The sequence below is a fragment of the Portunus trituberculatus genome, chromosome 30 (genome assembly GCF_017591435.1).
Source record: "Portunus trituberculatus isolate SZX2019 chromosome 30, ASM1759143v1, whole genome shotgun sequence".
Taxonomy (NCBI): Eukaryota; Metazoa; Arthropoda; class Malacostraca; order Decapoda; family Portunidae; genus Portunus; species Portunus trituberculatus.
In genome coordinates this window covers 147461-175094 of record NC_059284.1, presented here as the reverse complement: position 1 = coordinate 175094, position 27634 = coordinate 147461, and the positions used below count along the sequence as shown (strand labels likewise).

The following is a 27634-nucleotide window of genomic DNA, read 5'->3' as shown; positions in this document are numbered from 1 at the left end:
AATGTAACTGTTTATTCCATTGTGAATGTCATTTACAAAAATCTGAAACATAATGGTGGCTAACACTGACCCTTGTGGCACTCTGCTTGTTACTTTACCACAAGATGAGTATGTATCTCTGATCACAATTCTCATCTCCCTATCCTTCAAATAATAAGTAGACACTTAATAAGTTTGACACACATGACCGTCCTGTCCTGAACCCAAATTCTCTGTTCGATATAATTTGTGCTTCCTCTAGATGTTTATCCCAATTTTCTTTGATAACTATTTCACACAACTTCCCCATAACACTTGTAAGTGACACTGGTTTATAGTTTAATGGCTCAGTTGCCTTTCCTCCTTTAAATATCACTATTACGTTTGCTTTCTTCCATTCCATTGGATATCTCTCTTCATTTAATGAACTTGTAATCATTTCCCAAATTGGATCCAACAATTGCTCTTTACATTCTATTAACACCCAGCCTGATACACCATCAGGCCCCATTGCTTTTCTGACATCCAAATTATCTAATAATCTTCTAATATCCTCTTTGTGCACTATGATTTCCTGCAATCCATAAATTTGTAGAAAAAGCTTGGGTTCATCTTTGCTTTTTCATATCACATCTTTCTCAAAATTTCTTTCTTCCTCTCTCCTTACTCTAATACAGGCAACCCCCGCTTAACGAAGGGGTTACGTTCCTAAAAACACTTTGTTAAGTGAAACTTCGTTAAGCGAACCGATTATAACAAGTTTAACCCCTGATTTGAACTTCCATTGAGAGTAAGCAAAGCGAGAGTGCATCATAGTACAGTAAAAGATTTAATGAAAGTAAAAATTATGAAGTTAAACATTTAGGTAGTTTAATTTAAGTCATTATAATGTACACTAATGTATGTATGTACGTAACTTTATAATGTTGATGATCTTAACTTTATGAAGGGAGGGAGAGTGAAATGGGAAATACACTAACCAGCAACCTGTGGAATGTAAACAAAGTGCACATCATGGTACCGCATACAGAACTTATGTACCACATTTCCACAAGGCTTTCCATTTTATCCATTGTAGAGTCACGAGTTCAGGTGGTTCTTTTAGCTTTCAAGGAAGATGCGGTCTCACCAGCCTTCTTAATAGAGTCTGCTGACTTGCTGATGGAGTCAAGATGATGGCAAGCAATGTTATTAGTTTTCTGGCCTCTCTCTTGTCTGTGAATAATACCCAGCTTCACTTCGAGAGTAAGACACTTCCTGGTCTTCTTAGGAACGTTAGGCCACATTGCAGGGCGTTTTGGTAGTAAGTTGAACTAGGGAAGATGAGCTGCTGGTGACGCTGTTATGTTTTGACTGGGGAGTGAGTGGTGGACGTGATCTTGATGCTACAGGTGACGCAGAATTTCTTCTTTCTTTGTATCGGCAGCGCCTGTGTTGTCCACGAGAGGCTTGATCTTGATCTTTATTCTACAGGTGTCTCAGGATTTCTCCTGAGGCAGGCCTTAGTACCAGCAGCTCCAGGTGTATTCAAAATCCTGTCGGCTTTCATGATACGGTGGGGCTTTCAAATTTGGAAAAAATTACCTGGATAAAACTTCGTTAAAGTGAGTTTGGTGTTCGTTAAACGAGCAGATGGTAGTAAAACGAAACCATCATTGTAGCAAAATTTCGTTGTGTGAACCTTCGTTAAACGGGGGTTGCCTGTATATTCATTTCTCGCATCCTTATACTGCTGTCTGTTATTCTCATTTCTCTGTTTTATGAGTTTCTTCCAAGCCTTCTGCCTTTTCAGCTTCTGTTCATCTAGCATTGTACCAAGCATGTATATTTTTCTTAACTCTATGTATCGATACATATTTCTTTACTTTTTCGTTATATTTTTGTATGAATATTTCATCATTCCCTACATAATGATTCTCCATTCAATAACAGCAAAAAATTTCCTTAATTTTTCAAAATCTGTTCTTGCATAATTCAATGTCTCTTTTTTGTAGTCATCTCTATATCTTATCCCATCCTCCTCCTGTATTTCCAGCTCTAATGTCACATGATCACTTCTTCCCATACACTAAGGTATTGTATGGTGGGAGGGGGCTCTGACTTCTTTGTGAATACTAGGTCAGGCAACGATGGTTCTTCTTCCCCCTTGTCCCTTGTTGACTCCTCCACCCACTGATCCAATGCATTTACCATTGTCAACTGTAACATTTCCTCAGTCCATTGTCCAACATTACCCATTAATTCCATCTCTCTCCAGTTTATTTTTTTACAGTTAAAGTCTCCAACTAATAGTGTTCTTCCATCTCTTCTTAATCATTTCTCTCTGCATATCCTTATGTTCCTCAGTTCTTTGTGTATTTATCTTAGGTGGCACATATGTAACTAAGATTTTCCTTTATTTTTCATTACCTCTGTTTTGATCGTTACTCCCATTACTTCCACCATGCCATCACCATATTGCAGATCCTCCACACATATATTATCACTCCTCCTCCCCCTTTACCTTTCCCGTCTCTTCTCCAGCTATTATATCCCTCCTCTTTACAGCTAACATGGATCTCCTTTTTTAGTTCTGTTTCAATTATGCACTTTACAGCCGGCCTTTATTCTTTCAAATAACCTCTAACCTCCAACACACATAAACAACCTATCTATATTAGTATAAGTCACTTTCAATTTCCTGCCTCCTCCATGACCTTCTCCTTCTTCCATAGATACCACTTCTTTACTCTCATATCTAGAACCCTCCAGTAGAAATTTTTTCTCTCGATCTCTGTCCTTCTCTTGTTTTTCCTTAGCTTCATTTCTTAACACTTTCTCCTTTCCCCTCTCTTCCAGGTTCATATCTCTTTTAATCCATATATATTTACGCTCAATATCATTGGCCAGCTTCCCTATCCGTGTCATAATTTCCTCCACCGCCATCTACGATCTCATTCTCACTTTGATTGGTCTCTTACCCACTTCACTAAATCTTCTCAACCTAATCACTTCTTCCACTTTCTGGTTCAACTCCTGTGTGCTGTCCTGGACCTGTTTGATAATAGCTTCGGCCAATTCTCTTTCTTCACGATCTCTCATAAACTTGTTCGGATTTTTTTTTTCCATTATTTCAAAAATTAAGAAACATTTCCTCCTATCCACTGTATCTCTCACTAGATCTTCTTTCTGTTTAATTACTTGTATATCAATGTTATATAACCTATGTTCATGAGAACATATTTTCTTAGATCCAGTTGCCTTGATTTATATGAAAGAAAAGATAACATCCAGCAGCCTTTACCATCCAGATCTAACACACAGTGATCACAAAACAAAATGTTGCTCATTATCTCTGTAATATTTCAAGACAAAAAAGAAGTCCTTGTTTTATCACAAGCATTCATTTATGTGCAGGATAATATTATTTATGTTCATGAGAAAACAGTGTCCCTCTTTTGTACTCTATTTTGAAGTAACATGAAGTAAACACTCACTCCATTTGCTGCACAACAGCATGAGGCACCTCCAGCTCATCTATTGGCTTCAACTGGCCAGCATTCTTCTCTAAACGCCGAATCATCTTCTCTATTTTCTTCTTTCGGCGTTCCTCTTTCTGACGAATAATCATTGGATCTATCCTCTTCTTTTTCTTTAAGGGTTCTGCCCTGAAAGAAGATTCCATTTATGTTAATTATTGAGACAACTGTAGCTGAAAAGATTCAAGACTTGTGAGGAAAGAAGTAAGTGTGATATTCATCATTATGTCATCATACTCTATACTATTTTGTGATTCACACAGCCTGAGCAATTAACCAACTGGCAAGCATCATATGTAAGGTGCAGGATGCATTTTTGTACTCTCTGCAACCTATAGGTGCAACAAAAAAAAGAAATAACACATTGGTACTTAGTGACTCATGGCAACATTGGATCAGGCTAAGCAATAGTTAAGGAGGGTGACTTATTTGCAAGGTAAACCTGTAATATAACATTTTGGGGTCAAATTATAGAGGTCGACTTATGTGCCTGATCAACTTGCAAGCCACAATATACGGTATTGTTAGGTTACTTTTAATATCAGACTAATTTAGATTAAGTTTGTATAGGTTTAAGTTCATCAGGGAAACCAAAACAGACAAAATTTTGCAGTTCCTCAAGTCTAAGGAGACAAATGGCCATATTTGGCAAACGATGGCCACACTTGTGTTATCCAGACATTTTTTTATTATTCGGACCAGGACCTGCACCAGAAAAACGAGGGTCAAGTGTGTGTGTGTGTGTGTGTGTGTGTGTGTGTGTGTGTGTTATATATATATATATATATATATATATATATATATATATATATATATATATATATATATATATATATATATATATATATATATATATATATATATATATATATATATATATATATATATATATATATATATATATATATATATATATATATATATATATATATATATATATATATATATATATATATATATATATATATATATATATATATATATATATATATATATATATATATATATATATATATATATATATATATATATATATATATATATATATATATATATATTTACAGTAATCACCCGCGTATCCAGATTATAGCAGCTAAGGCCCTGACACATACACGAAATATCCGGATATGCGGAATTTCCTCTCCTGACCCCTTATAAATTGAGAAAAAACATATACATAACCAAAATAGGTAAGAAAACAATGAATGAAAGCACATTAAATGTATAATCTGCAACAAAAAATGGTACATAAACAGTACAAGAGGTGGTGGGATGTACACGTAACAATAAAGGCAGAGTCAAACTATCACCTTTCCGTCAACTTTGTTAACTTTTGTCGCTGCTCATCATCACACACAAGCTCACTACCACCTTTGTCGTGTTTGTCAACTGTAAACAAACATGGCGGCCCCTTTATCCCCCAGCAAGCCATTGCTATTTTTCCGTTGTTATTTTTGGCCTTTATTGTCCTCTATGAGAAACTCTTCAAACAGCTTTGTCCACTCATAAACAACAGAGCAGCTTATCTCGGCCAGTTGCTACTTGGAAGTTCTGAATTGGAGCGTCTCAGTCCCAAAGAAATGTAAGCAAACAACTGAACCACTTTTCACTAATACAGGTAGTCCTCGATTTATATGGTAAATGCGTTCCAGAAGGGACCATATAAAGTAAAAATTGTATAAAGTAAGGAATGAATACCCAACTCCCTAGACTTTTTTTTTGTATAAAAGAGCAGACCTGAGCTTTGTACAGTACCTACAGTCCCTTTCCATCAAGCAGCCTCGCGATCCTCATGAGCGTGACTTCCAGCACATCCACTTCGTCCCTTGGTTGGACAGCCTTGCCCTCCAGGGTGAGGCTCAGGGGTGTCCTCGCGCTGCTACCATCATCACCATCACCACCACTGCCACCACCACCGCCACCACCACTACTAGACTTTGAAGGATGTGTTAAAAATAAAATAATCTTTCATTGTATATATACATTTTTGCCTCCACATTTCTATTATGCTTATTAATGCTTTTATTAATAAACTTACAAAGACATAAAAATGACTATGAACAAGGGAAATGTTTAAACACAAAATTATTTTATTAGTACCTTCTTCCTCTATTTTGCTACTTCCTCCTCTGATGTGTCACCATTGTCATTGTCTGTCTCTGTTTCTGTTACTTGACTTGGTGTGTGCGGTCTGAAGAAGCTTATTATCGATTGTTGTTTTTTTCTTTTGTTGTTTTTCTTTGAGAAGAACCTCATAGCACATCATTTTTTCCATGACCCTCTGATGATGGCGGTGCTTCTTTCAATATTTGGGTCATTTTCTTTGAGAATTTTCATTGACTGCACCAACAAGTCCATACACTCAGACAAGTTGGCTGCTGTGAGGGTTCGCTGAGGTTGTCCTGATGTGCCTGTTGCTGTTGCTGCTGCTGCCTCTGCCTCCTCCATTATCTTCACTCTCTCTTTTACTATGTCTAAAAGATTTGGTGGTTTCTTCCAGTAGAAGCCAGTCTCATCAATGTTGAAAACTTGCTTTGGGGGATAATCACCGTCTTCTATAATTTTCTATAGCACAGCAGGATACTCTGCTGCAGCTTGAGCATCTGCTGAAGATGCTTCCTCTACCATCTTCAGGTTGTGGAAACCGTACCTCTTCTGGAAGTTGTTGAACCAGCCGTTACTGGCGAAACTCCTTCAGTTTACTGGGATGAAATACAGTAGTGTAGTGCAAGGTATCACACACGACCAAAGCGGAGGCAGAGAAGACACACTGCGATGACAAGGGGGCGAAAAGCGGAGAGCGTAGAAGGAAGACGACGAACTACCAGCTAGCTGACCGGGGAGACGGAGAAGGGTCCAAACTGTCTCCACAGAAAGCCCTTGCAAGAGAAGAGCGCCGGAAGACCAGACTGTCCTCACAGAAGAAATGGAGGGAGCCAAGAGCCAAGAGCAGGCGAGCCAAGCAGCGGCCCGCTTATATTTTCCACCGCCCTGCCCTGATTGGCCCACCCATGAGCCAATCATGGTTGATTTATCCACCTGCATCCAGTTGCACATCCGGTCTTGCCTCAACACCACAGCTGCCAGCCAACATACTGGTATCAACTGACAGTGTTGCAAACGCTATCTTCACTACCCCTCCTTGTGCCGCCGCAACATTGCCCTCCCCTCCACAAAAATAGTCATGCCAACTATTCATCGTCACTGTCACATACATAATCTGTCCAACACTGAGGTCTTTTCCTCGTTCTGAAGGGGAGAAATATACACAGTTCACTCACAGCCTTGTCCTCTGAATCCTCATGCACGCCGACAACACTCTGCAACACTGTCTATTTCACTGTCACTCACCACCTTGCTGTCGCTCCCCACTTCACTATCTGGCGACAATGGCAGTCCCTGCTGGTCCCAAATGAAATGTCCTTCCTCCACCACACCCCAAAGGCAGTCGACGTGGACAATGTGCGGCCACCTAGATGTGCCATCGCCCACCTTGTAAGTGATGGCTGTGAGTCGTTGCAGAACAGTGTACGGCCTTTCCACATTCCCAGTATCTCTGCAGCTTTGGAGTGGGATCTCGTTTCTTGCAGGGATTGTACCACCAGCCGCAGTCCCCCACTGCATACTGGGCATCACTGGTGTGCAGTTGGTACCAGTGGGTCATGACTTGCCCCACGAGACGACAATTGTTCGACACCTGTTGCCACGTAGCCTCCATCCGTTGCTGCAACGCCACTACCAACTCATGCACCGTCTGTGGTAGCTCTTCCCTAGATGATTGTCCATCCATGTTCTTTGTACCAATAAACATCCCCACACCATCATACTATCCAGGTGTTTCACAATCTTGACGGTGTATCAAGGGTCATATCGGGACATGTTACTGGGCCTTCTCACCACCTTGGAGCCCACCTCACAAGTCATCACTGAACACTACTTTTTTTCCATTGATCCGATGTCAAGTCCTTGTATTCCTTGCAAAAGCTGACTCTTCTTTCTCAAGGCCTCTCATAAGAGCAGCTTCTTGGTGGCACTTTGGCACAGCAGACCAAGATCTTTCTGGATGCAATGCTGGATCGTGTGGACAGTGACATTTTCCAACAGCTCTGGATGCTTCAGTAATGCAGGGTTTTTAAAGGAAACAATTATATGAACTTTAAAATTTTCATCTTTATTTCAATTTTTGACAAATGATAACAGTAGCTGAGTTAAGGCACTTGATCATTTAAATTGCAATCACAATACAGGGGATCCTCGCAATTCAACGGGGTTAGGGCAGTTTTTCATCGATCGAATCAGCGTTTATTCGAATCATGAAGCAATTTTTCCCATAAAATACATAAGAATTAGGGGGAATAGGGACCAACCTCCAGCCTAGACTGCCAGAACATCACTATAACCTCTAAACAACACTAACTTAGACTAAATCAGTACTATTAACCCTTTCAATCCAGGGACGTATATATACGTCATGGTGGCTACTAGCGCCAGTCCGGTGACGTATTATTACGTCTTGCAGGCCATAAGCGTTTTAGACGAGTGTACCCAAGAAAACAGCAGCCATTCATTTTCTTAGATATGTATATTATCTAGAAAAATGAATAAATGTAACTATTATATCGCAGACAAGAATAAGTTTTTGCAGGAAGGTTTATTTTTTCTGTTTCATCAGCTTTAGCAGCCACAGCCACCAGCTTACAGAGAGAGAGAGAGAGAGAGAGAGAGAGAGAGAGAGAGAACTTATCAGTCTCACATGTCAGGTGATAATCCTCTCTCTCTCTCTCTCTCTCTCTCTCTCTCTCTCTCTCTCTCTCTCTCTCTCTCTCTCTCTCTCTCTCTCTCTCTCTCTCTCTCATAGTGTTTCCATTCATAGTTTTTTCCAGGTTTTCATGTGTATGTGTGTGTGTGTGTATTTACCTAGTTGTATTTACCTAGTTGTAGTTTTACAGGGCCTGGGCTTTATGCTCGTGTGGCCCGTCTCCATATCTACACTTATCCAATCTTACTTTAAAAGTATGCACACTCGTTGCAGACACTACTTCTTCATTTAAACTGTTAAACGTCTCAATACATCTTTGCGGGAAACTATATTTTTTAACATCTCTCAGACATCTTCCTTTTCTCAGCTTTTTACTATGCGATCTTGTGCTTCGAATGTCATATTCTTCTCTCAGGATCAGTTTCTCATTATCCACTTGGTCCATTCCGTTGATCAATTTATAGACTTGTATCAGGTCTCCTCTCTCCCTTCTTTGTTCCAGGGTTGGTAGATCCATAGCCTTTAGTCTCTCCTCATATGTCATCCCTTCAAATTCTGGAACCATTCTTGTAGCAATTTTTTGTAGTCTCTCCAATTTCTTTATGTGTTTCTTTTTATGATGGGTCCACACTACTCCTGCATATTCCAATCTGGGTCTTATTAAAGTACTTATCAATTTCTTCATTATTTCTTTGTCCATGTGGTGAAATGCTACTCCAATATTCCTTAGCAAATTATATGTTTCTCTAAAAATTCTATCAATATGGCTTACTGGTTGATTGGTTTCTTCCATCATCACTCCTAAGTCCTTTTCCTTTTTTACTTTCTCCAGTTCTACTCTATCTCCCATCTTATAGATTCCCATAGGTCGTCTTTCACTCTTTCCCATTTCCATGACATGGCTTTTGTTCACATTGAATTCCATTTCCCACTTTTTGCTCCATTCCCATATCTTATTTAGGTCTTCTTGCAGTATTTCACAATCCTCTTTTTGCTTTATAACTCTGCACAGTTTCGTATCATCTGCAAACAGATTTATGTAGCTGTTCACTCCTTCTGGCATGTCGTTAATATAAGTGAGGAAAAGTATTGGTGCCAATACTGACCCTTGCGGAACTCCGCTTTCTACTGCTCTCCACTTGGACTTCATATCTTTAACTACTGTTCTTATTTCTCTCCCCCTCAAATAATTTTCTATCCATCTCAATGTGCTTCCTTTTAAGCCACCCTTCTCCTCTAACTTCCATAGTAATCTTGCATGTGGCACTTTATCAAACGCCTTTTTTAAATCCAAATAAATACAGTCAACCCATCCCTCTCTCTCTTATACTCTATCAACTATTCTAGAAGAGAAACTCAGAAAATTAGTTACACAAGACCGTCTTTTCCTAAAACCAAATTGGCTATTTCATATTAATTTGTTGTCTTCAAGGAACTTGATCCATTGTTTCTTTATTATTCTTTCACATATCTTGCATATTACACTAGTTAGTGATACCGGTCTGTAATTTAAAGGTTCTTCCTTCCTTCCACTCTTATATATGGGAACCACCTCAGCTCTTTTCCATTCTACTGGTACTGTTCCATTTTCTATTGAGCATTTTATGATGTTGTATATAGGACTTACTAGTTCTTCCCTACATTCTTTCAGTATTCTGCCTGAGACTTCATCTGGTCCCATTGCCTTGTCTTCATCCAGTTCCTTCATTAATTCTTTTATTTCAAGCTTGGTTACTTTAATCTCTTTCATATAGACTGTCTCTATTACCCTGTGGCCTTTCAAATTTAGATTCCTTGGTAAAGACCTCCTGGAATTTATTATTTAATAGTTCTGCCATAGTTTTTGGGTCTTCCACCATCCAGTTCTCTCCTTTTAACCTTTCTATTGTTTCTCTTTGTCTAATTTTTCCATTTATGAATCTATAGAACAATTTTGGTTGCTCCTTACATTTTTCGACAATGTCCTTTTCAAAGTTCTTTTCCTCTTCCTTCCTTACCTTAACATATTCATCTCTCACTGCCTTGAAGTTTTCCTTATTTGTTGGATTTCTATTTCTCCTCCATCTTTTCCATGCTCCATCTCTTTTCTCCTTTGCCCTAGCACACCTTGCATTAAACCAATCTTTCTTTCCTTCTTCTTTAGGTCTACATTTTGGAACATATTCCCTGAATCCTGTTTTATGTGTGTGTGTGTGTGTGTGTGTGTGTGTGTGTGTGTGTGTGTGTGTGTGTGTGTGTGTGTGTGTGTGTATTTACCTAGTTGTATTTACCTAGTTGTAGTTTCACAGGGCCTGGGCTTTATGCTCGTGTGGTCCCGTCTCCATATCTACACTTATCCAATTTTTCTTTAAAACTATGTACACTCTTTGCTGATACCACTTCCTCACTCAAACTGTTCCAAGTCTCAACACATCTTTGCGGAAACTAAATTTTTAACATCTCTCAGACATCGTCCCTTCCTTAGTTTCTTACTATGCGATCTTGTGCTTCTAAAGTCATATTCTTCTCTCAGGATCAGTTTCTCATTATCCACTTCATCCATTCCGTTAATCAATTTATAAACTTGTATCAGATCCCTCTCTCTTCTCTGCTCCAAGGTTGGTAGATCCATAGCCTTTAGTCTCTCCTCATATGCCATCCCTTTAAATTCTGGAACCATTCTTGTAGCCATTTTTGTAGTCTCTAATTTTCTTATGTGTTTCTTTTTATGGGAGTCCACACAACTCCTGCATATTCCAATCTAGGTCTTATTTTAGTACTTATCAATTTCTTCATCATTTCCTTGTCCATATAGTGAAATGCTACTCCAATATTCCTTAGCAAATTATACGTCTCTCTGAAAATTCTATCAATATGGCTAACCGGTTGATTATTTTCTTCCATTGTCATCTCCCAAGTCCTTTTCCTTTTTTCCTTTTTCTAGTTCTACTCCATCTCCCATCTTATAGATTCCCACTGGTCATCTTTCACTTTTTCCCATTTCCATGACATGGCTTTTGTCCACATTGAATTCCATCTCCCATTTTTTGCTCCATTTCCAGATCTTGTTAAGTCTTCCTGTAGTATTTCACAATCCTCTTTTTGTTTAATGACTCTGCACAGTTTCGCATTGTTTGCAAACAGATTTATGTAGCTGTTCACTCCCTCTGGCATGTCATTTATATATACGAGAAAAAGTATTGGTGCCAATACTGACCCCTGTGGCACTCCGCTGTCTATTGTTCTCCACTTGGACTTTATATCTTTAACTATCGTCCTTATTTCTCTCCCCCTTAAGTAATTCTTCATCCATCTCAATGTGCTTCCTTTTAAGCCACCCTTCTCCTCTAACTTCCATAGTAATCTTTCATGTGGCACTTTATCAAAAGCCTTTTTTAGATCTAAATAAATACAGTGTGTGTGTGTGTGTGTGTGTGTGTGTGTGTGTGTGTGTGTGTGTGTGTGTCGAAGGGAATGTTACAAGGCATGTAACTTATCTTTCGAGAGGGAAAGGGGGATGGAGGGAAGAGAGATGGGGAGGAGAGAGAGAGAGAGAGAGAGAGAGAGAGAGAGAGAGAGAGAGAGAGAGAGAGAGAGAGAGAGAGAGAGAGAGAGAGAGAGAGAGAGAGAGAGAGAGAGAGAGATGGGAACAGTCTATGCCATTGGGTAATTTTAGACACAAGGTGGGACACATGTAGCTTATCTTTAGTGATTGGTGGAGACAAGGATGGTGGGAGGAGCACTAGGATTTCAAAGACAGCATACGGCGTGTGTAGTTGGTATCCAACACACTATACGGGATAACTGAACTGAAGAAAGCTCAGAAAAGAAATATGACACCTACGTAGGCGTCACCGTATTTGCTACTGGGGCTTCATGACGCCTACATAGGCGTCACCGTATTGAAGGGGTTAACCCCTGATCTGAACTTCCATTGAGAGTAAGCAAAGCGAGAGTGCATCATAGTACAGTAAAAGGTTTAATGAAAGGAAAAATTATAAAGTTAAACATTTAGGTAGTTTAATTTAAGTCATTATAATGTACACTAATGTATGTATGTACGTAACTTTATAATGTTGATGATCTTAACTTTATGAAAGGAGGGAGAGTGAAACTGGAAATACACTAACCAGCAACCTGTGGAATGTAAACGAAGTGCACATCATGGTACTGCATACAAAACTTATGTACCACATTTCCACAAGGCTTTCCATTTTATCCATTGTAGAATCACGAGTTCAGGTGGTTCTTTTAGCTTTCAAGGAAGATGTGGTCTCACCAGCCTTCCTAACCCTTTCCTTCCGGCAATGGTATATATACGATTGCATCAATGCGTCCGTAGCGACGGTGACCATACCCGTAATCAAGAATTTTCGCGCCTCAATATTGAGCTCCAAGCGCGATTTCTCGAGTCAGATGGTGAGTGGAAGTGTCTGGCATGTTTCCACATGTAGTGTTGTCACTATAGCTCTGGAAATTTAGCGGTAACTAAGCTATTTTCCCTTTCTCCGGACGACACTTGGCAATCCCAGCGACCCGCCGGGTGGAAAGCACCATGATAAGTGCGAAGAGACATCCTGATAACAGTGAAGGATCTCAGATCATAACTAACCATGGAGCAGGACAGAACATATGTATTTAGCAGTGCTTCTGAGTTTGAAGACAGTGACAGTGAATATTTAGAAAAAGAAACTGAAGAAAGCGAAGACATTAGTGAGGACTCGGCAAGTGAAAAAAAATATTACCTATCATTCTTTCACGTTAATTTTTTCATTATCTTCGATTTTATAATAAAATGGTAGAAGGTAACTTGTCAGAGAGAGAGAGAGAGAGAGAGAGAGAGAGAGAGAGAGAGAGAGAGAGAGAGAGAGAGAGAGAGAGAGAGAGAGAGAGAGAGAGAGAGAGAGAGAGAGAGAGAGAGAGAGAGAGAGAGAGAGAGAGAGAGAGAGATAATGTTATTTGCCTCTGTCACCTACTGGTCACCCAGCCAGTCTTCCCCATTATATGTGCGTGTGCATGTGCATGTGTGTTTGTGTGTGTGTGAGAAAGAGAGAGAGAGAGATAATGTTATTTGCCTGAAACTTGATATGAAAAGGGATGAAATTCTCTCTCTCTATCTCTCTCTCTCATTGGAAGTGTACAATTTCCCCTCCAAGATGAGAGAGATAGAGAGAGAGAGAGACAGAGAGACAGAGAGAAAGTGTGTGTTTGTGAGTGTGCGCGCGGTGTCATCGCTCCCCGGGCTGTTTCTGGAAGACGGATCACACAGCGGGAGGAGGAGGAATCCTTGATAAGCCATAAACTGAACTTTTAGAGGTCACATCGAGCTACAAAGTACATCATTGTATTCAGAATAACAAAGAGAAAATAATTATTAGTATTCAAACAGTTTTCTGACAAAATCTAGGTTTACCATTTTTAACCGTCAGAGCAAACGGTAAAATAGTTTAAGCGCTGGAAGGAAAGGGTTAATAGAGTCTGTTGATGTGAAAATAGTAGACAGTAGATGGAGTCAAGATGGTGGCAAGCAATGTTATTAGTTTTCTGGCTTCTCTCTTGTCTGTGAATAACACCCAGCTTCACTTCGAGAGTAAGAAACTTCCTGGTCTTCTTAGGAATGTTAGGCCAAATTGCAGGGCGTTTTGGTGGTAAGTTGAACTAGGGAAGATGAGCTGCTGGTGATGCTGTTATGTTTTGACTGGGGAGTGAGTGGTGCACATGATCTTGATCTTGATCTTGATGCTACAGGTGATGCAGAATTTCTTAAGTCAGGCCTTTGTATCGGCAGCACCTGTGTTGTCCACGAGAGGCTTGATCTTGATCTTTATTCTACAGGTGTCTCAGGATTTCTCCTGAGACAGGCCTTAGTACCAGCAGCTCCTGGTGTATTCAGAAGCCTGTCAGCTTGCATGATACGGTGGGGCTTTCAAATTTGAAAAAAATTACCTGGGTAAAATTTCGTTAAAACGAGTTTGGCGTTCGTTAAACAAGCAGATGAAAGTAAAACGAAACCTTCATTGTAGCAAAATTTCGTTATGTGAACCTAAGTTAAAAGGGGATTGCCTGTACGTTAAACCGGAATTTCGTTAAACGAACGTTCGTTAAGCGGAGTATTACTGTACAGTGAAATGTTTAATGGAAGTAAAAATTATGAAGTTAAACATTTAGGCAGTTTAATTTAAGTCATTATAATGTACAATAATGTATGTATTTTTCATGATTTTATAATATTAACAATCTTAAATTTATAAAAGGAGGGCGAGTGAAAAGGGAGACACTAACTGGCAACTTGTGGAATGTAAACATTGTATCACATACAAAACTTATGTACTACATTTCCACAAGGCTTTCCATTTTATCCATTGTAGAGTCATGAGTTCAGGAGGTTCTTTTAGCTTGCAAGGAAAATACGGTCTCACCAGCCTTCTTAATAGAGTCTGCTGACTTGAAAATAGTAGAGACAAGAGATGGAGTCAAGATGGTGGCGAGCAATGCTATTAGTTTTCTCGCCTCTCTCATGTCTGTGAATAATATCCAGCTTCACTTTGAGAGTAAGAGACTTCCTGGTCTTCTTAGCAAATCTAGGCGACATTGCAGGGCGTTTTGGTGGTAAGTTGAACGAAGGAAGACAAGCTGCTGCTGACGCTGTTATTGTTTTGAACAGGGGGAGTGAGTGGTATGCGTGTTGTCCACGAGATGCGCTGGGGTATTCAAAAGCCTGTCAGCATGCGTGATACGGCAGGGCTTTCAAACTTAGAAAACATTATCTACATAAAACTTCGTTAAAGCGAGTTTGGTGTTCGTTAAATGAGCAGATGGTAGTAAAATGAAACCTTCGTTGTAGCGAAATTTCGTTGTGTGAACCTTCGTTAAGCTGGGGTTGCCTGTATATACATATACGTATAGGCAACCCCCGCTTAACGAACATCAACACAACAAAATTTCGTTACAACGAACGTTTCCTTTTACTACCATCTGCTCGTATAACGAACACCAAACTCGCTTTAACGAAATTTTATCCATGTAATTTTTTCAAAATTTGAAAACCCTGCCGTATCACGCAAGCCGACAGACTTTTGAATACACCACTCACTCCCCCTAGTTCAAAACAATAACAGCGTCAGCAGCAGCTCGCCTTCCTTCACTCAACATGCCAACAAAATGCCCTGCAATGTTGCCTAGCGTTGCTAAGAAGACCAGGAAGTCTCTTACTCTCAAAGTGAAGCTGGATATTATTTACAGACACGAGAGACATGAAAACTAATAGAATTGCTCGCCACCATTTTGACTCCATCTCTTGTGTCTACTATTTTCAAGTCAGTAGACTCTATTAAGAAGGCTGGTGAGACCGTATTTTCACAGATACGGTATCTGCTCATGTCATCCAAGAGGACCCAGCGCGGGGCACCAGGGGTGGTGACGTCATCCACGCCACACCTCCCAGCCACTCACAGTATTGACTTTAACTTGACCACCCTTGGAGCCTATTATCTCTTTCCCTCCCCCCTTTTTTTTAACTGCACTACATATTACTTACATGCATTACAAATTAGATGAATAAATGGAATATTAAAGGGTCTATTGTAAGCAAAAAAAAAAAATATGTATATATATATATATATATATATATATATATATATATATATATATATATATATATATATATATACAGTAAGGTCCCGGGTTACGTCGGTCTTGAGTTACATCAAACTCGCACTTAAGTCAGTCCACTATAAGGCAATTTAAGATTTTAAAAATTGAAAATTTATAAATAGTAAAGCGCGGGGTTTATTGTTATTGTTGGCCGCCAGGAGTCACTAGTGGTTATCCACCACACCGCCCACCTCATGCTTGAATACAAAAACACTCTACGTACCTCAGTTCCACCACACCGTCGCCCCTGGCAAGAGTGTTCCTACATCTATCTTATTATCTTGCTCAATGGCATCAAAAAAAAAAAAAAACTCCTGAGTGATAGCAGTGATGCTAAGAAAAAGAAAACCATTACACTACAAGAAAAAGTGGACATAATTAAAAGACATGAGAAGGGAGGCAGCAGCTGTGTGTAAGGGAGTGAAGAAGAAAATGGGAAGCCCGTTACCATGACAACGGGGAGATTGACGACCTTGAGGGCTCACGCACCTATCACAACAATAACAACTCCGGAGCCTTCGCCTGGGCCACACGACACTCGCAGCTCACTTGCATCGTCTGCGCTTGTCTGCTGATCCCTATTGCCCTTTCCTATTGCATTTCCTGCCCCGCTGCCCACGCTTCTACTCCCACCGCACTGCACTACGCTCTCAGCTGTCCGCCCTGGGCGTCACAACATTCGACCTGCCCACCCTCCTGGCTGCCTCAGGCGTCCACCCCTCTGGTAACATGCAGTCCTCGTCATGGCCCTAATCAACAACAAAAACAAGCCATATTCCTACATACTTGTAAATAATATAACAATATAACCTTTTACTTATATAACGCTTCTACTCCTATCGCACTCCACAAAGCTCCCAGCTGTCCGCCCTGGGCGTCACAACATTCGACCTGCCCACCCTCCTGGCGGCCTCAGGCCGCCCCTCTCGGCAACCTGCAGTCCTTCGCATTCGCGGCCCTAATCAATATATTCCTACATAGTTGTAAATAATATACCAATATAACAATATAACCTTTTACTTACCTGAATAACCATAAAAAATTATTCGTTGATAACTCATTAATATGCTTTGAAAGTACAAAAACTCGAGTTACGTACAAAATCGACTTACATCATGTTTCAGGAACGTAACTGTCGTAACCCGGGACCTTACTGTATATATATATATATATATATATATATATATATATATATATATATATATATATATATATATATACAAGCAACCCCCTTTTAAAGGTTTCGTTTTACTACCATCTGCTTGTTTAACGAACACTAAACTCGCTTTAACGAAGGTTTATCCAGGTAATTTTTACCAAATTTGAAAGCCCCACCGTATCATGCAAGCTGATAGGCTTTTGAATACAGGAGCTGCTGGTACTAAGGCCTGCCTCAGGAGAAATCCTGAGACACCTGTAGAATAAAGATCAAGATCAAACCTCTCATGGACAACACAGGCGCTGCCGATACAAAGGCCTGACTCAGAAGAAATTCTGCGTCACCTGTAGCATCAAGATCAAGATCAAGATCACGCGCACCACTCACTCCCCAGTCAAAACATAACAGCGTCACCAGCAGCTCATCCTCCCCAGTTCAACTTACCACCAAAACGCCCTGCAATGTGGCCTAACGTTCCTAAGAAGACCAGGGAGTGTCTTACTCTCGAAGTGAAGCTGGGTATTGTTCACAGACAAGAGAGAGGCCAGAAAACTAATAACATTGCTTGCCACCATCTTGACTCCATCTACTGTCTACTATTTTCAAGTCAGCAGACTCTATTAAGAAGGCTGGTGAGACCGTATCTTCCTTGAAACCTAAGAGAACCACCTGAACTCGTGACTCTACAATGGATAAAATGGAATGCCTTGTGGAAATGTAGTACACTTAACCCTTGGCTATCGCGCCCAACTGGGGCCGAAATAGCCGCGCCATAACTGAAAACGCGATAGCCGAATTGATCTTGGCGGGAAGGCGGTTTTGGCCGATGAGTGCTTAGATATTCCATGACGTCATGGCGGGGCACGCGATAGCAGGCATCTGAGGTCGCGATAATGAAATTTTAGAAGCTTTTCATGAGTGCGCGATAGCAATTAAACGCGATAGCCAAAGTCGCGATAGCCGAGGGTTGACTGTACATAAGTTTTGTATGCGGTACCATGATGCGCACTCTGTTTACATTCCACAGGTTGCTGGTTAGTGTATTTCCCGTTTCACTCTCCCTCCCATCATAAAGTTAGGATCATCAACATTATAAAGTTACGTACATACATACATTAGTGTGCATTGTAATGACTTAAATTAAACTACTTAAATGTTTAACTTCATAATTTTTACTTTCATTCAACCTTTTACTGTACTATGATGCACTCTCGCTTTGCTTATTCTCAATGGAAGTTCAAATCAGGGGTTAAACTTGTTATAATCGGTTTGCTTAACGAAGTTTCGCTTAACGACATGTTTTTTAGGAACGTAACCTCTTCGTTAAGCGGGGGTTGCTTGTATATATACAGGCACCCCCCGCTTTACGAAGGTTCACACAACGAAATTTTGCTACAACGAAGGTTTAACTTTTACTACCATCTGCTCGTTTAACGAACACCAAACTCGCTTTAACGAAGTTTTAGCCAGGTAATTTTTTCCAAGTTTGAAAGCCCCGCCATATCACGCAAACCATCAGGCTTTTGAATACACCAGGAGTTGCCAATACTAAGGCCTACCTCAGGAGAAATCCTGGGACACCTGTGGAATCAAGATCAAAATCAAGCCTCTCGTGGACAACACGCGCACCACTCACTCCCCTGTTCAAAACATTAACAGCATCTTGTCTTCCCTCGCTCAACTTACCACCAAAACGCCCTGCAATGTGGCCAAGCATTCCTAAGAAGACCAGAAAGTCTCTTACTCTCTAAGTGAAGCTGGATATTATTCACAGACACGCGAGAGACGAGAAAACTATAGCAATGCTCGCCATCATCTTGCCTCCATTTACTATCTCTACTATTTTCAAGCCAGCAGACTCTATTAACCCCTTCGCGACGGATGTTAAAAAAGCCCGCCTGTATGATATACGGGTGGTAGTGCCACGCCCGAAAAGGGAAACTCATGCAAGCTTGTCATACTTGTCGCCTTTGTGTATTATGCTGCTATTTTTAGTCACTATATCGCCTTCAAGAGGAAAGTGGACGCTTCTCTCTTCAGAAAAAAGAGAGAGAGAGAGAGAGAGAGAGAGAGAGAGAGAGAGAGAGAGAGAGAGAGAGAGAGAGAGAGAGAGAGAGAGTGTGACATTTGCTAATATTTTAGACACAAGCGGGACGATGTAGCTTATCTTCGAGAGGAAGAGGGGAGGAGGGAAGGAGAGGGAAACGAAGGGAGGGAGAGAGAGAGAGAGAGAGAGAGAGAGAGAGAGAGAGAGAGAGAGAGAGAGAGAGAGAGAGAGAGAGAGAGAGAGAGAGAGAGAGATTAGAAAATTTGTTGTTTTTGTATTTGTGTGTGTGTGTGTGTGTGTGTTCACTGTTTGATCTGCTGCAGTCTCTGACGAGACAGCCAGACGTTACCCTACGGAACGAGCTCAGAGCTCATTGTTTCCGATCTTCGGATAGGCCTGAGACCAGGCACACACCACACACCGGGACAACAAGGTCACAACTCCTCGATTTACATCCCGTACCTACTCACTGCTAGGTGAACAGGGGCTACACGTGAGGAGACACACCCAAATATCTCCACCCGGGGGTGGGTGTGTGTGTGTGTGTGTGTGTGTGTGTGTGTGTGTGTGTGTGTGTGTGTGTTTTCACGAATGTTACAAGGCAGGCCGCATGTAACTAATCTTCGAGAGGGAGAGGGGAGGAGGAGAGGGAGAGGAGGGAGGGAGAGGGAGAGAGGGAGGAGGAGAGAGAGAGAGAGAGAGAGAGAGAGAGAGAGAGAGAGAGAGAGAGAGAGAGAGAGAGAGAGAGAGAGAGAGAGAGAGAGAGAGAGAGAGAGAGAGAGAGAGAGAGAGAGAGAGAGAGAGAGAGAGAGAGAGAGAGAGGGAGGGAGGGAGGGAGGGAGAGAGAGAGAGAGAGAGAGAGAGAGAGAGAGAGAGAGAGAGAGAGAGAGAGAGAGAGAGAGAGAGAGAGAGAGAGAGAGAGAGAGAGAGAGATAGGAACAGTCTATGCCATTGGGTAATTCTAGACACAAGGCGGGACTCATGTAGCTTATCTTTAGTGATTGGTGGAGACAAGGATGGTGGGAGGAGCACTACAATTTCAAGGACAGCATACGGCGTGTGTAGTTGGTATCCAACACACTATACGGGACAACTGAACTGAAGAAAGCTCAGAAAAGAAATATGACGTCTACATAGGCGTCACTGTATTTGCTACTGGGGCTTCATGACGCCCACATAGGCGTCACCGTAGTGAAGGGGTTAAGAAGGCTGATGATAACGTATCTTCCTTGCAAGCTAAAACAACCACCTGAACTCGTGATTCTACAATGGATAAAATGGAAAGCCTTGTGGAAATGTGGTACATAAATTTTGTATGTGATACAATGATACGCCCTTTGTTTACATTCCACAAGTTGCCGGTTAGTGTCTTTCCCGTTTCACTCTCCCTCCCTTCATAAATTTAAGATCATCAACATTATAAAGTTACGTACATACATACATTAGTGTTCATTATAATGATTTAAACTAAACTGCCTAAATGTTTAACTTCATTATTTTTACTTTCATTAAACCTTTCACTGTACTATGATACACTCGCGCTTTGTTTACTCTCAATGGAAGTTTAAGTCAGGGGTTAAACTTGTTATAATCGGTTTGCTTAACAAAGTTTCGCTTAACGAAGTGTTTTTTTAGGAACATAACCCCTTCGTTAAGCGGGGGTTGTCTGAATATATATATATATATATATATATATATATATATATATATATATATATATAAATAATTTATTGGTTCTGGCCTAGCTGTGAAAAGTGGTTCAGTTGTTTGTTTATATCTGTGTGACTGCGACGTTCCAAGGCAGAACTTCCAAGGAACAACTGGCCAAGAGGAGCTGCTCTGTTGTTTATGAGTGGACAAAGCTGTTTGAAGTGTTTCTCATAGTGAGCAATAAAGGCCAAAAATAGCAACGAAAAAATAGCAACGACTTGCTGGGAGTGCAGGGGCCACTGTGTTTGTTTTACAGTTGACAAACGTGAGAAAGGCAGTAGTGAGCTTGTATGTGACGATGATCGGCGACAAAAGTTGGCAGAAAGTTGACGGAAAAGTGGTAGTTTGACGCCGCCTTTACGGTTGTGTATACATCTCAACCACCTCCTTGTATAGTGGTACTTCGACATACGATTACACTAACATACAATTTTTTTATATACGACGAAAATTTTTATATAATTTACGCCTTGAAATACAACGTTATATTTAACCCTTAAAGTACAGGGGGTTGATTTACTTTCCGTCTGTTACAACGGGGAAAAATCACACCTATCAAAAATACTAAAAATATTTTTCCTTATAAAAACATATTTCTTTGTATTATTCTGAGTACGACGATGTAATTTTTAACATATTATGACCTCTCAGAGCAAAGTTATTGCATATAAAATAATTAATGGCAGAACCCGCCGCTAAGAAATACCCCCCAAGCTCAGATAACACCGCACGCTCTCTCTCTCTCTCTCTCTCTCTCTCTCTCTCTCTCTTTCTCTCCTTTTGGGCATTTGAATTTGATGTAAAAGTAGGAACTTTTGCACTTTCATGTCAAGAAAATGCTAACTTAAATATATGAAATGATGTGTAAAACAGGAAAAGAAAAAGAAACCACATATTACAAGTATTGTGGATTTCTATAATAATTGGAATCTGGCAACTCTTATTAGCAATGGGATTCACGTGACTTGGCCGACAAGCACAGTCCTGTAGAGGCAATCAGGGTGACATACACCAGCGCATTGCTGGAGGGGAATAGGCTACGTGAGGAGGTTTATGAACGTCGCTGTGAGGGTTGGTCTCTGTCTCCCAGATCACTATCAGAATCATTACTGGAGTCTTCACTTTCTTCTGTCTCAGAAAAAATCAGTCTTCATTTTCATCACTCCTCAATGTCATTACTGAGTAACACTGACATAACATCACTGAGTACCGCTTCCTCCTCCGGTGACGGGGTTGCCAGATGTCGCCTCGAAATGGGAAAAGATGACCTATTGTAAGGGAACATATGTCTCAAGGCTCAAGCAGACGAGCGAGAAAAGATGCCAGGTACCTCCACTTGCCCCAGGACCAATAGTTGGGGGGAAGAGATTCAAACATTTAGCGCAGAAAAATCATGATTACCAGTACGATCCCTGCCTCTCCGCATGCAATGCTACAATCGTACATATACGATCACCGTACTTTAAGGGTTAAGAAACGATTAGCCAAGACGTCGGTAGGTGGCGCAGCGATCGCTCAGCTACTTGCGTTCACCCGAACATTCAGCCCGCGTTATGTAACATTGTTCATCTTTTGTGCATGTATGTGTCTGTGCTCCTCGGCAGTGTGTACTTTTTATTAAGTTTTGTCCCAAAAAGTAAAAGTTTGGCGAGAAACACACAAAATAACCTGTATTCACATACTGATTTCACTTAGAAATTCAATAAACGAGTGAGTACAAATGGTTTTCTGCCCACAAGCAACTCTTCCTCTTTGTTACTTACTTGTTACTTGTTACTTGGGGTGTTTGTTCAAGGCTCCACTCCAATATGAGGCAGCGCTCAGCAGAGCCTTCCTCAAAAGCAACTAGCATCTATATTTGTCTTTGATTTCCATGCCATTAAAATCATAAACTTCCTTGAACAAATATGTGTTAAATTTCTTTTTGAAGATATCGATCCTGGCACAACCTTTGATATCACTTGGCAGTTTATTGTAAATCCTTGGTGCACATCTTGCAAATGTACGACATCCCATGTCAAGGTTATTTCTTGTCTCATGTAGTCCGTGTCTCAGCTCCATCGTAGTGTCATGGTGGAATGTTTCCAGTAAGTTCATCATGTACTCAAGTTTTCCAGACTGTAATGCCTGATGAGTCATAACACTAGTCTTGTACTCAATTCATGCTATGTACACAAATGTATGAGTGTCAGGGGTCATTTCTTTAATTTTCGCAATATCATATTCACTCGGCCATGTTTCAGTCAAAGCAAGAATATCCAGACTTTCATCATTAATTAAAGTTCTGATTTCTATTGTCTTGTTTCCAACTGACTGAACATTTAATAAACCACATTTCAACATAGAGCTCACAGCATTAGTAGCCATGATCTGTAATATTTCTGATCCTGTCAATCTCACTTTCCAACACAACACAACAACTATAATTCGCCGAGTGATCAGTATTCTGTTTCTTAAACCTCACACAGTTAATGCATTTCTTCTCTGTAGATGTGCAATCCTTGGAGTTGTGGTTGCCTGCACATTTAAAGCAAACGGGATGCTCACCATTTTTCTTGGCATTGCAGTTTGCCTCAGTATGACCATACCTTTGACAATGGTAACAGATAAGTGCACGATACCTGTCACAAACCTGGTAAACTCCCCACTCAAACTTAATCCTGTCCTGATGCTGATGTAACAGCTGTCTTATCATTGGATCACATTTCATGATGTAATGAACTGTGCCCCCTGCTGCTGGTTTGCAAAAAATATCCTCAATCTTTGACTTGATATCAGGAACTGCTTGAAGGTAGTCATTTCTCGCAATGATTGTATCAATGATACTTTCCTTAGTCTCTTCCTTATGGACATTACATAGCATCATCTTGGGTTTAATTTCCTGAACAGATTTAGTTGTCAACTTTTCAACATTCTCCAGTTTCTGGGCTGCCTCATTTCTCAGACTCTCATTGGCAAAATTCATCACTATTTTTTTTGCCATCATTAGCAAACTTTGTATCATTAATTTGCATTTCATCCAAAGCATGAGAAACTTCATTCTTCAGATTTGCTTCAGAATCCTGAGTTACCCCCCTTTTTCATCCTACTCTTCCTCTTCACGTCCTGCCAAGGCGTGGAATGTTTCGAGTCAGCAGACAGTGACCCAGTAACTCCCGCCAAGCCTTCTGTTGCCTCATCGACCTTGATACTTATCTCTTCCATTCTTGCCATCTTATTATCAACTATTTCCATCATCTTGTCAGCTTTAGCAGTAATGATCTTCAAATCAGACTTAAATTCCTCAACATCATTGATGAATTTCTTCAGAGACGACACCTCAATGAAGCAAACATCGCAGATACCTCACGTTGCAGATATTTTCAGATTTAATCCCTGCCAAATTCACACATTTCGTATGAGCCCACCGGTTACACAGAAAACACTTAATGAACTTTGCTAGATCTCCAGGATCAGAGCTACACTTATAACAGGACGAAGGTAATAATGCTGAAATGGCATATTTCTCCGCCATCTTGGAGTCTTCCACTCCTTTTCTCTTATTTTCTCTCTAGCGACAACACTTTCCATAAATGTTCCTGTTTTTTTTTTTTTTCCTCACAGGGCATTCATACACCACTGTGCTCACTGAGAAGTCAGTGAGAGCCTTTTTTCATGCAATAATATGCGTGAAAAAGCGGAGCACCACTACAGAAGTAGCAAGTATATGGGCACGCAATGCAAAAAAACAGAAGTCTCTAGATGTCATGGTTACCAAAATATCACAGGTTGAATGAGATAGTATCATCGGTTTACGTGGCCTTGCATCCAATAGGGTTCAGCGGCCTTGGCTAGAGCACGAGAAAACGAGCCCCTTGTATCCTCTCCCTCTCCCTCCCTCCCTCCCTCTCTCTCTCTCTCTCTACTGCTGTCACCTGTTCTGATACCACTCTCATTCAAAAGTTGTCTCCCCATAACATGATGAGAGACCTGAGGTATAGAAATAAGGCTCGCAGGAGAGGTGGCGGAATCAGACACAGTGAAATCACTCGCTACCACCCTCCACGGTCCAGATATACAAGGTCTTCCATCCGGTAAGCTTATTTTGGTCTTGGCCGCGCATATACGTCACGTGAGCTCCAGTCAATGTTCGCCTGTCGTTTGAATTTGAATTTTCTTTCACCCCCACTCACGGCCCCTTTTTGTGGATGCGTGAGCTTACCATTCTGCCCTGTCACTAAATATTATGGGACCTAGAAAACTAATTAGTAAGGCCCAAATCTCAGTTATTTGTGCCTTTGTGAGGGAGAATAAGTCAAATCAAGAAATTGCCGTGACCACTACCATAGCTGTCAGAACTGTTCAACGTTGGAACAAAATTTATCGTGAGGGAGGAAGAGACGCTTCGCCACCACCTGAAGGGCGTAAGCGCAGTGTGACCCAGAGAAATCTAAACATTATTCGAAGACAGCTTAAGGCCTAGCCTCAAATACACAGCAAAGAACTTAAAGCCAGCAACCCTTCTTTACTGTCTAGCGTGAGTGAAAGGACTGTGCAAAGATATGTGAAACTTGGGATACAGGAGTTGCCGCAGTTTCAAAACCTTACATCACACATGGCTCATCTAACCAATAGACTCACTACACAACACACATAGTAAAACACCCACATTCTTTGATGGTGTGGGGTTGTTTTTCTTACTGTGGTATTGGAAAATTAGGGTTTTTGCCTAAGAATGTTCATATGAACCAAAATAACTACTTTGAGCTAATTCTGGGTGAGTTAGATGAGTGTATGGAAAAGTGCAATGTAGGTATGGTTTTGTCTTTCTTTTTGTATTATGGCAGCAAGCACAGCACAACTATTGGGTATTATAAAGAGAAAATAAAAACTGGTCTCAAGATGGCGAGGTCAGATTATGGCTTGGCGCACGGTTGCTTGGGCACGTGTGACGCGGGCAGAAGTCAGGGTCTGACTGGCTCGCTGGGCCCCTGCATCACACCAACCCAGGGCCCACACGAGTCATAGACACGTGACCGTGGATGTGCGGATGGAAGACCTTGTATATCTAGACCGTGCCACCCTCCATCGTTGGTGACACAATGACGTAGAGCATATGTTTACTCCTGCCCACAAGCAACTCTTCTTCTTTGCAATGCAAAAAAACAGAAGTCTCTAGATGTCATGGTTACCAAAATAACATAGGTTGAATGAGGTAGTATCATCGGTTTACGTGGCCTTGCGTCCGATCAGGTTCAGCGGCCTTGGCTAGAGCGCAAGAAAACGGGCCCCTTGTATCCTCTCCCCCTCTCTCTCTCTCTCTCTCTCTCTCTCTCTCTCTCTCTCTCTACTGTTGATACCATTCTCATTCAAAAGTTGTCTCCCTGTAACATGGCGAGAGACCCAAGGTATACAAGTAAGGCGCGCAGAAGAGGTGTCAGAATCAGACACAATGAAATCACTGTCGGTCGCTCCTACCATATATCGTTAGTGACACAGTGACGTATAGCATATGTTTACTCCTAATGAGTGTTGCCAGCTAACATGCAAAGAAAACGTGAAGAAAATAACCAAAATATAGCCATAAAAAGCCTAAACATCTATTGACGTGCTCTGTGCCTTGCATGATGAACATCTATCGATGTGTCCCAAGTTTTGCGAGTTAAGTTGTTATTTTGAGCAATATAGTTAATTTATATCATGCATACAATAAACATTGTACAGCAATACTCCGCTTAACGAACAGGATAGGGGGTGTCAAAGCTGTCCATAAAGCAAAAATTTGTTAAGCGGAAGTAATTTTCCATGGGAAATAATGGAAATAGGGGGATGCATTCTGAGCTGGTACCCAACATACCACAGGGGTTAAAAAAAATTATATGTATATTTCTATTAGCTTTTTGCAAACCTTACCCCCAAGAAAGCATTGTTTTGTAATGCATAAAGTGAAATCTTACATGGAATACCAAAAAATAAAGCAGAGATGAGATGGTCCACAGACGAGGTGGAGACTCACAGCGACTCGGCCGCTTCTTCTTCTTCTTGTGACCCTTTTAGCTTGCGTGTTGTCTTTCACCACGATATTTATGTTTCCACTCCTCTATTGCCTGCTATAATGGACATCATATCTTAGTATTCATATACGCTCATGCCATGAGGATAACCTCGACTCCGTGGCACTGAGTGATAGTGAATTACTAATGAAATACAGCGGTATTTCATTAGTAATTCACTACCACTCAGTGCCACGGAGTCGAAGTGATAGTGAATTACTAATGAAATACCACGGTATTTCATTTGTAATTCACTATCACTCAGTGCCACAGAGTCGAAGTTATCCTCATGGCATGAGTATATATGAATACTAAGATATGATATCCATTATAGCAGGCAATAGAGGAGTGGAAACATAAATTATCGTGGTGAAAGACAACACGCAAGCTAAAAGGGTCACAAGAAGAAGAAGCGGCCGAGTCGCCGTGAGTCTCCGCCTCATCTGTGGGCGATCTCATCTCTGCTTTATTTTTTGGTATTCCATGTAAGATTTCACTTTATGCATTACATAACAATGCTTTCTTGGGGGCAAGGTTTGTAAAAAGCTAATAGAAATGTTTTATGAACATAAATACATTTTTTTTTTTCTTTTTTTTTTATGTAGGGAAGAGGGCCAGCCAAGGGCAAAAAAAAAGAAAGTTAAAAAAGGCCCACTTGAGTGCTGGCTCTCTAAAAAGTGCAAAAAGTGCCAAAACCGTCAGCCAGAATTAGGGGAGCAAATGCCTAGATACCTCCCTCTTAAAAGAAGACAAGTTGTAGGAATTCGGAAATACAGACGCAGGAAGGGAATTCCAGAG

General features: G+C 40.8%; 1 protein-coding gene and 1 long non-coding RNA gene across 3 annotated transcripts in view; both read right to left on the bottom strand.

The window, feature by feature from the left end:
* Positions 1–27634, bottom strand: part of LOC123510745 (39S ribosomal protein L40, mitochondrial-like) — a 219326-nt gene that overhangs the window by 63961 nt on the left and 127731 nt on the right. The window contains exons 1-2 of one of the 2 annotated variants that reach the window (XM_045266098.1): positions 5253–5284; positions 3456–3626 (exon numbers count right to left, since the gene is read on the bottom strand). In XM_045266098.1, coding sequence (XP_045122033.1) covers positions 3456–3626; positions 5253–5269 — 188 coding nt within the window. In that variant the 5' untranslated portion in view covers positions 5270–5284. Of the gene's footprint in view, positions 1–3455; positions 3627–5252; positions 5285–27634 lie in introns of those variants that run through there. The other variant, XM_045266097.1, reaches the window with a different exon arrangement.
* Positions 16165–27634, bottom strand: part of LOC123510746 — a 33220-nt gene continuing 21750 nt past the window's right edge. Inside the window, exon 3 of the long non-coding RNA XR_006676583.1 lies at positions 16165–16221. This is a non-coding gene — a long non-coding RNA (uncharacterized LOC123510746). The remainder of the gene's footprint in view (positions 16222–27634) is intronic.